The sequence below is a fragment of the Chenopodium album genome, chromosome 13, assembly GCF_948465745.1.
Source record: "Chenopodium album chromosome 13, dcCheAlbu1.1, whole genome shotgun sequence".
Lineage (NCBI taxonomy): Eukaryota > Viridiplantae > Streptophyta > Magnoliopsida > Caryophyllales > Amaranthaceae > Chenopodium > Chenopodium album.
The window spans coordinates 7,958,594-7,968,345 of record NC_137846.1 but is presented as its reverse complement, the minus strand read 5'-3'; the positions used below and the strand labels follow the sequence as shown (position 1 = coordinate 7,968,345).

The following is a 9,752-nucleotide window of genomic DNA, read 5'->3' as shown; positions in this document are numbered from 1 at the left end:
AAGTGAATTTTTTAATTCTAAAATAAAATAGAAATCTAATTTTTAATTGGTCAAAAATATACCTTTGCTTATGTGGCGCGTTGAATGCTCTCCAAAAATGCCTACTTTATTTATATATATTAGATTGTAGTTTGGCTCAAATACTAATGAAAATTATGTCGCAATATGAATTTAAAACGCAACTGAAGATAAATTGTCTATCATAATTTCATAATAATGCCTTTGGATGTACATACTATCAATAATTCAAAATCTAAATAAAAAAAAAAAAATTCCTCTTAAAAAATAATAATAATTAATAACTAATAATCTCCAAATTTCCTCAATTTTCACACCATTGATCCGAAAATTTTCACACCATTGTTTTGTTGACACTAACACAAAACAATCCATCACAAAGTTGATTGGACTTATATTACCACCCAACAATGCAACACTATACTGTTTACCATAGTATTAAGTTCGTGTCAAAAAAAAAAAGTTCATGTCAATAATTTTTCCAAAAAATTAAAGATCGTAGTCGTCGTAGTAATAATCATCATAATCATCATCGCCATAATAATTCTTGTAGTCGTTGCGATAATTAGCCCAATGCTGCCCGTGGTAATCAATCACTCCATCTTTGTTGGAGACCGAGTAGGAATTATGAACATCACCATTAGAATCGTTGTTGTTGATAGGCGTAGAATCATTATTCTTAGCATTAGTATTATTGTTAGGAATCACAGAAGAAGAGTTCGTCAATTTATGACCCGTCACTTTTTTATGACGAACTTGTGCAAGAGAAATATTAAAAAGAAAAAGACCAATGCAAAGAAAACAAATCATTGCTATTCCAAACCAAAAGTTACGTATCTCTTGCTCATATGAGCTTCTTCTGTAACTCATTGCTTCGGTCTTTCCCACTTACAACCTTTGTTTATGTAATTAGAGGACTAGAGGGTCGTTTAATTATAAATGTTACTCCGTATTTTATTGTACGCGTATTTATAACTTTATAAGCTAAGGGATATGACTTATAAGAAACCTAAAACTACTCAGATTATAACATTTGTACTAGGTATTATACGAGATAAGATAAGAGAATACTTCGTAAGAGATAACGTAGTTAATTTTAAAGTTTAATAGGTTTACAATAAGTCAAATTATTTATGGAAACAACAATTTTTGTATGTAAATCCCTAACCGACCGAGTAACCCTGACTGACTGAATGAGTAAACCCTAACTGACCGGGTAATCCGTAAAAAAAAAAAATATGATTGACCACATGATATGGCCAACCACATATCAAAGTTTGTGTTATGGAAACTATCTTTGTGTGCCACGGGGCCAATTGTATATCATATGACTTGGATTGAGCACATATCAATATATCATATGATTTTGCCGTTAGTTTAAGTTTTCCTTGACTAATCTAACATGGCAAGTTGCCTAAAACGAATAGTACCATTTACCAAACTTTCTAAGAATACGAAAAATATCCAAATTTAAAAAAATTTGTAATTGAAGAAGATCCGAAATTTAATTTGGAAAAAGACCAAACCCACTTATTATCAAATTTTCCCAAGTCAACTCCATTTATTGGGTAGTAATTGAATCACTCAATGAGAATTTTTAAACTTTTTTTCACGTGATTGGTTTCGTAAAATTCCATTTTTTGAGCTTTAAATTTCATGTGTTTGCCTAATTTGTGATTCAGGTGGAGAGAGAAAATTTTAATGGATTTTATAATTTTTCCAGCTTTAAAGAGCTCATATTTGCTGAATTTGTAAGCAATTTCTGGGGTTAAATTAATTACGTAGTAATTTTTTAAGGGTTTTTTTTTGTGGGTTTTAAGCAAAATGGGTTTATTTATATCATACTTAAAGTGGAATTCTTTATCCTATTACAAAAGTTGGGTAGAATTCCAATATTATGCTTATAAAATTCTCATTATTGGAGAGTTTTTATCACATTTTGCAGGATTCAAATTTCTGAGGGCTTTTTATTTGGAGAGAAATTAAATGTTGGTAATTGTGATCTTTCCCCTTTAATTTTTAGTGTTGTATTTTGTTTTTGAGTTTAATTTGAATGTATATGAGTATGGTTAGATAGTTTTACCTTGTTTAATTCTTTGATTTTGGTAATTGTTAAGTTAGGTATGATCTTAGGTATTAGTTGATTAGTTTGGTTGATTTTGAGCAATTTATAATGTTGGGCTTTGTGATTTTTGAGTAGTATGAGGTTGGCTGGGTTCTTGAAGAGAAGGTAAACTAGGTTTGATTATATAAGTCACCGGTTCGCGGTTAATCTTGATGACATGGTTATTCTTATTATCAGAATCCTCAAATTTGGCTGATTTTGGGTAATATGCAATTTGGACCTGTGAATTTAGTTAGATCTTAGAAAGAAAGGAAGAAAAGTAGTATTAGAGGGTCATTTGGATAGAATTAGGCATGGCAAAGAAACCGAAATGGAGATTTAACCGAATAATGGGATGGCTTCAGTTGTTTTTGGGAGTGCTTGTTATTATTGTGAGCATTTCTAGCCTAGTTAGATTCTATCATGCTGGATTTTTCTTTCATAGTGAAGATATTTGCCGTCATTTTTATGGGGAGAAGGATGCTTTCGAGGGGTTTGATGCCAAGGCGTTGTCTAATCGTATTGAGGAAGTGCTTGAAAAGATGGAGAATTTGCAAACCAAGCTTGAAGCCTATGTGCAAAAGATGGAGAAAGACAAAGATGATTTGGAGAAGAGTAATATGTCAAAGCTAGAGTTTAAGAGGTACTTAGAGGATGAGGTTATTCAACCTCTTTACGACTCTCACATCACACTTAGACAAATCCGATTACCAAAAGTGGGAGGTAGTGGAAACACGACCTTTATGGAGGAACCGTTGATTAATAATTTCGTGATTGAGGAGATCAGAAAGTATATCACTCCGAAAGAGAACAAGAATGGGAAGGTTAACATTTTTAAAACAGAGAGGATTTACAATACGATAGGCCATGCTTGTGTTTTAATGAAGAAAGATTTAGAATTTTACATGGATTATGATGTGGGTTCTTATTGCAAGGATGACTGGAATCTAGCTCAGAAGCTTATGCTTCATGGATGTGATCCATTGCCTCGAAGACGTTGCTTGACAAGGGCCTCCAAGACCTACCTCAAGCCAAAACCAATCAATGAATCACTGTGGAAGATACCAGATCGAAGAAATGTCAGATGGAATCTCTACAGGTGCAGGGACTTTGAGTGCTTATCGAGCAACAATACTGATCGAGGTTACACCAAGTGCACGGGATGCTTTGAGATGGAAAAGGAGAGGCTTAAATGGGTCAACAAAAGCTCTATTTCTCCTGCTGAATTTCTCATCAGTGATGTTTTGGCTATCAAGCCAGGGGAGGTACGGATTGGCATTGACTACAGCGTGGGTACTGGCAGTTTTGCTGCAAGGATGATGGAACAAAATGTCACCATTATTTCGACTGCTCTGAATTTGGGGGCACCTTTCAGTGAAACGATTGCACTTCGAGGGTTACTTCACTTGTATGTAACACCTAATCAACGGCTCCCATTCTTTGAAAACACGATGGACTTGATCCACACAACTGGTCTCTTGGATGGATGGATCGACCTGCTACTGTTGGATTTCATGTTATTTGATTGGGATCGAATTCTGAGACCCGGGGGTTTGTTATGGATAGATAGATTCTTCTGTAATAGAAACGACTTAGATGATTACATGTATATGTTCCTGCAGTTCAGGTACAAGAAGCATAAGTGGGTTGTGACTCCTAAGTCAAAAGACGAGGTTTATCTATCTGCTTTGCTTGAAAAGCCCCCTAGGTCCTTGTGAGTTTATTGCTTGGTACTCATTTTGTTTAGTATTTGCAGCGAAAATGATAAATGTAATTATGCAAAAATTATGTTGTATTGGACCGTTTACATTTTTATTGTTGCTCCTTTCCCTTAATGATTCAGTATGTTTCTTTTTTGATATCACCTATGCTTTCTCATAACTAGTTGAAATCTTGTGCCTTGTGCAAAGTTGTTTCATCCAAGTGCCACGATTATTTGCTTTTTTCTAAGCAGATGGTGAATTCTCCTAATCCCTTCTGTTAGCAGATTAAAATTATGCCAGGGGAAGACTTTTTATACAACAGCAGTTTACTGCTTATATCCTCAGGATTTTAGAGATGAATGGCTTAAGTTAAAGCTTTTATTTTTTATCTACTATGTCCTCGAAAAAAAAGCTTTTCTCTACTATAAGAGTGAAACTCGGTGAAGATGGTAGGGAACTCAACGTGTGATCTTGTGACCTTAAGGTCATTCATAAGAGTGAAACGACTGATTTTCTTCCCCAAAAGCTTTGAATTGTACTGTATCTAATTTTAGCTTATACTACTACAGTACTACCATGTCAAACTAGTACTTTATATTTTTTCAATGGAAAAGTTCATTTAAATTCATTTCATCTGTAATTAATTTTCATTTGAACCCTAAAGAATTCTTTTTTTTTTTTCCTTATGAACACATCTATCATGATGAAATGTTTCGGTTCATAGAATTATTGTACTTCCTTTTTTTTTTATTGAGAAGATAAACATCTTTCGTGAACAACAATAGTGATATACGGAGAAAATTTTAAACACTTTACAACAAAATAAAACACACATATAAAAAAAAAAAAAAAACTATTTCATATAAAAAAATTATAATAGTTATAAACCAAATCTGACCTAAAATTAAATAGACCAAATCTAGTTTAATTAACCGTCGATCCAACGTATCGAAAATTCAAAATGACTCGAATTATCGATCTCAGGACCCCCAGGCTGGGAGGAAAGCTTAACTTCTCACTCTCACTTTCACACCCAATTTGACAACTCTTTTTCTCCTTTAAAAACCTCACCAACATGCTTTACATGCTCTCGTAGCCACATTTCACATACTATACAAAATAGGTCCAAAGAAAAGAGGCCCAAAAAAACCCCAAAAACCCTCTTGATTTCAATCACACTGAAATAGTGAATTCCCTAAAACCTCATTCATCTTCAGCGAGCAAGCAAGCAAGTGAAGGAGGAGAGAGAAAATGGGGAGAAGAATACTCAACGATGCACTTCGCACCATTGTTAACGCTGAGAAGAGAAACAAAGCTACCGCTGAACTCCAACCCATTTCTACTGTCATGTGCTCCTTTCTCCACATCATGAAAAATCGAGGTCTTTGTTTTTTTTTTTTTTTTGGGTGAATTTATGCTTATGATTTGATTAAAAATTCTATTTTTATGGGTGTTTAATGCAATTGAGTTCGACCCTTTAAGTTGCTTCTTTGTTTGCATCTTAATTTGGTTACGATTTTTTATTTGGGAGTGATTTTAGCTCAAAATTGATGCTTCTGTTGAGATATGATTTTCCCTTTTTTCTGGAAATTTTGGGTTTTTTAGGATGATAATTGTATTGGGTTGCTGTTGAATTTGTTGTTAATAGAATGATTAGGAAGTTTTAGTAATTACTACTGTATTATTGATGTTTATGCATAGGATGAGAGTTTAAGTCGATCATTTCCACAACAACAAACAATCTTGCAAGATCTACTATAGCTAGTGATTATTGTACGGTCCTCGAGCATTCCCTTCCTTTGCAATACGGCGGAACTCGGTTGCAAATTGCTTTACAAAGGGTTCTTTTTTTCACTTGTTGTGAGTGTTGAGAGCAGTGGTTCGGACCATACATTAATTTCTTCATTATAGTGGAATAAGAGGGGAGGAAGATCATAAGAGTTGGATGTCTACGGAATTGGTTCTTGGAAATAGGATTTAAAGTATTGACATTTTGAGGTGGAAGTTCAATTTCGTGACATATCGAGGCAGACAATTTCAAGGGCTTAAGACACATCCTTGGGGGTTAATGAATCGTACTTGAGTAAATTTTCTAGTTTAAACAGTCTAGGTGTATATGGAAAATAGTTTAGTACTCATAATTCATAACATCTGTAACCTAAAGCTCCAAACCCATTGTTGCGGGGGCAGTTAGGCCTTAGGCCTGGGAAAATTTCAGTATTTCTCATATTCGTGCCCTGCTTGGACCTATGGCAATAGGCAGTATTTAGTATTCAATGGTTGGGGTGAGCATAAAGGAAACATTGTCAATGTTTGGGGATTAGATTTCCATCCACGGATCACATCACTGCAGCTTCCAAATGGTTTCTTCATACTTTTAGTGCAAAATAACCTGTTGCAACATCAATCTGTTATACGTTTTCCCTTATGAACTTGAAAAGAAAAGAAAAATGTTTAAGGTGCTGAACATTTCTGCCATAGCAAATGTTACCGCTGTTAGAAACATTGGCCAATTATGTATGATTATGGCAATATTAAGCCATCAGTGACTTGAGTTGGAGAATGCATGTGGGAAGGATCGTATTGTGCCTGTGAATTTCTTCAAAATCCTTTACATATAGGTTTATGTTATGCTTAATCATCTAGGATCATAGATTGAATTTGAACTTTAGCTCATTTGACTTTATAATAGCTTTCTTAAATCTTAACCATGACCGGTGACGTAAAAAATCTTGGGGAATGAGATAAGCTACCAGATTTAGTTGGCATAATCTATTATTAAGAGCTTCCCACATGCAGCACTTTTGAGATGCTATAAATTAATCTAGCAGTCATTGGTGATAAACTTGTAAATAGCTAATCGGTAATACTGTAATACATCACTAGGAAATTATTTGAACTGCACATGTTCCCTCCAAGAAATTCTCATATGTTTATGTTACTGGGTAGCTTTTACCATCTGTTGCTGTGAGCCTGTGACTATAACTTCTATCTATTGTCTTTTGTCAGTTTATTGAAGCCTGTATTAGCGTCCTAAACTCTAAAATAAGCTGATTGAGTCTGAAATCTCCACCCTTTTTGTACACTTTGATCCAAATCTAAACTTACATCCCATCTTTTCACTCTCTTAGAGACGACACTGTTCCGATAGGTCATGAATAAATTCATATAAATACCTTTTTTTCACTCTTGGCTAGCTTACTCTAAACTGTTGTCAAATTCACAGAATCTCTGTATGATTGCATGTAATGGTATATTGGTACATATACAGAACTACTTTTCTATCAGTAAGTCAATTGTAAACCTGGCCAATGACTTATATTTTTTTGTGTTCATTAAACACTACTAGAAAAGGTGATAATATTAATGTCTAGGGGCTTGTGTCAATGGACCTTAGATATAGGAGAGATTGGAATGAATCAAGATGGATATGCTGTAGCTTGGTGCTGCGAGTTACCAGACAATCTTCACAAATCCTTGCCTGATGGAGGTTGGTGAGGTTTTGGTAACCAAGGCATGGTGTTGCATTATTTGGATATGCTACCAATACAGGTTTAGCTATGGGGAAAATTATTGAGAATGATGTTTTGTTCCAGTTCATGTAGCTGACCTTATCATTTAGATTAAAGCTCTGATATTGTTGCGGTCTATACCCTAAAGTCTATGCTTTCATTTAATATCAAATGCTTGATTCTTTTTTTCCCCCACTTTAAAATCAGGCTTTTGCTATTAAATTCTTTAGCCGTTTTTTCAAGTCATTATTACTTTCTTAACTACAAAAAGTTAATTTTGGTAATTTGGCAATTGTGAACATTTTGCTTCTCTCTTTTTTTTTTTTTTTTTTTTTTTTTGACGGGAAACTCTCACAATTTTATTAAACTGATACGACTACCCCTGTACTTCCTTTTTCACAAAGAAAGCTGGTTATCTTATTTGCAGGGTATATCAAAGATTTTCAAGTTCATGATCTGCATAGAGTTGGAAAGGCAACGGTAGAACTTCTAGGACGGGTGAATGACTGCAAAGCTCTCACTTATAGACAGGACTTGAAAGCAAAGGATGTTGAAAAGTACAGAAAGGAGACTCTCCCAACACGACAGGTGTGTATTTTCATACTTTGAAAGCATTCTGACTAATGTCCATGTGCTCCTGATTGCAAGAATCAAGTGAGAGCTCAGCACAAGGTTTGGGTTTGTTTCTAATGTGCTCTAAGCTCATGGTTGCTGAGCAATAGTAAGTGGTTGAATTTTGTCCCCCTTCTTTTCTTTTACCCCACTTTTGCACTCAGCAATGGATGGGAAGTGGATGTCTCACCCCTTAATGCTCTCCCAAAATAAATAAGAATTTTTGGATTCCTGGTCAATGTAGAACACTAGAAGATATTCAACTTTACAGCTTGTTTGTGAAATTAATTTTCTCCTTCTGTTCAAGCATTTTGGGTTGTAAAAAAAGAGATTGAATAGGAAGTACATATCCCAACTATTGACCACGGATCTATCTATGCATTGGGAGGTAACGACTTTTTTGTTACCCCAGCAATTGACCTAGGATAGTTATACTAGACCTAGCAATTAATTTAGGCTAGGGAAAAGGGAGTCATTTGCTGTGCTTAACTTAGGAGCAATCTTGAATTCTTAACAGTCCTCACCGAGAAAGAAGGTTGGTTAAAATGAGTCCTATTCAAAGAGATACAATAAAGGCCTTAAGGGAGGGCTATCTTAAAAAGTTTCATTTTTATTTTTTACTTTGTATTTTTTTGGGAGGGGGTGTTTGTTCTTGGTCTTCTCTGATGTTTATCTCCTTTTTTATTTTTTTCGTGCAGTGGGGCTATGTCGTAATTACAACTCCAAACGGTGTCCTGGACCATGAAGAAGCCATCAAACAAAATGTGGGGGGTCAAGTTCTTGGTTATTTTCATTGATTACAAACTTGATACGACTTATGTAGTCAATTTACTGATGGAAATGATTGTGGTTATGAGATTGTAGCCCCTTTTTAACAAAGTTGCATGAGACAGAAGTTTGAACTACTCAATATCACATCATTTTCATGTTTGAAGATGCTACTAATTAGGTCTTGGCCAAATATCATGTATTCTTCATTTTGTCATTTTCCCGGATTAGTTTGGTGCAGAAATGATATTCTACAGAAATTCATGTGAAAAGAATTCCTATGCCTACAGGGGCTTCAGCAATTACTGTATAATCTTCTAGTGAAAACTTGAAATTTCAAATGGTTTTTTGCTATTATTTGAATAAGCTCATAAACTCCAGATATGGCTCTAGATCTTATCTATTTATGTCACTCTTCAAGGAAAAAATACTACAGAGTAACAAATAGGGCATAATTTACTCAAATTGTTCATTTTTTTGGACTAAATTATTGCATTTGACAGTAAAGATTAGTGAGGTATTGAGTATTGACAGCAAAAGGAATGATGAAAGGTTGATTGATAACTATTAACTAATAAACTATGACAAGAAAAGGCATTGCAGTGATTATCATTAATTGAATCTCTTTTGGAAAGGCCCTACAGCAAGGCTGTAACACGTTGCCTAAGATTGCAGCAAACTAGAATTCTTCATAATAATGGCTGTTTTTATTTCAACGAAAGAGGAAAAAAAAAATAATAAAAAAAAAGTTAAATTGTAAAATATGTACTGCGACATGTCGCTGGCTAAATTGCTTTGTCAGCATGCTTGAATTTGATGCCAAATTGCCAATGCATCAAAATTTTGTTACGCTTAACTTAAGAACCAGTGTAAAATAAGATCAACCTGGAACTCTGGAAGCTGAAAGCCTGAACATTTTAACATCAGATATTCAAGATATTTGATGGGGAGATGCAAGAAAATTTGAACATGGCATACGCAGACAATAACACATTTGTGTTCAAGTCTGTCCATGCTCATCGTGGATGTTCCCAG

At 34.6% G+C, this 9,752-nt stretch overlaps 2 protein-coding genes across 2 annotated transcripts; both read left to right on the top strand.

Annotated features, from left to right (window-relative positions):
- Positions 1-1,450: 1,450 nt before the first annotated feature.
- LOC145576182 (putative methyltransferase At1g29790) lies at positions 1,451-3,957 on the top strand. Its single transcript, XM_081633963.1, has one exon. The coding sequence runs from the start codon at positions 2,437-2,439 to the stop codon at positions 3,838-3,840; it is 1,404 nt and encodes a 467-aa protein (XP_081490089.1). The 5' UTR covers positions 1,451-2,436; the 3' UTR covers positions 3,841-3,957.
- Positions 3,958-4,991: 1,034 nt separating this feature from the next.
- Positions 4,992-8,889, top strand: LOC145576181 (small ribosomal subunit protein uS8my-like). Its single transcript, XM_081633962.1, has 3 exons — positions 4,992-5,206; positions 7,765-7,925; positions 8,648-8,889. Exons 1-3 carry the CDS (start codon positions 5,077-5,079, stop codon positions 8,744-8,746), a joined length of 390 nt encoding a protein of 129 aa, XP_081490088.1. The 5' UTR covers positions 4,992-5,076; the 3' UTR covers positions 8,747-8,889.
- Positions 8,890-9,752: the final 863 nt, after the last annotated feature.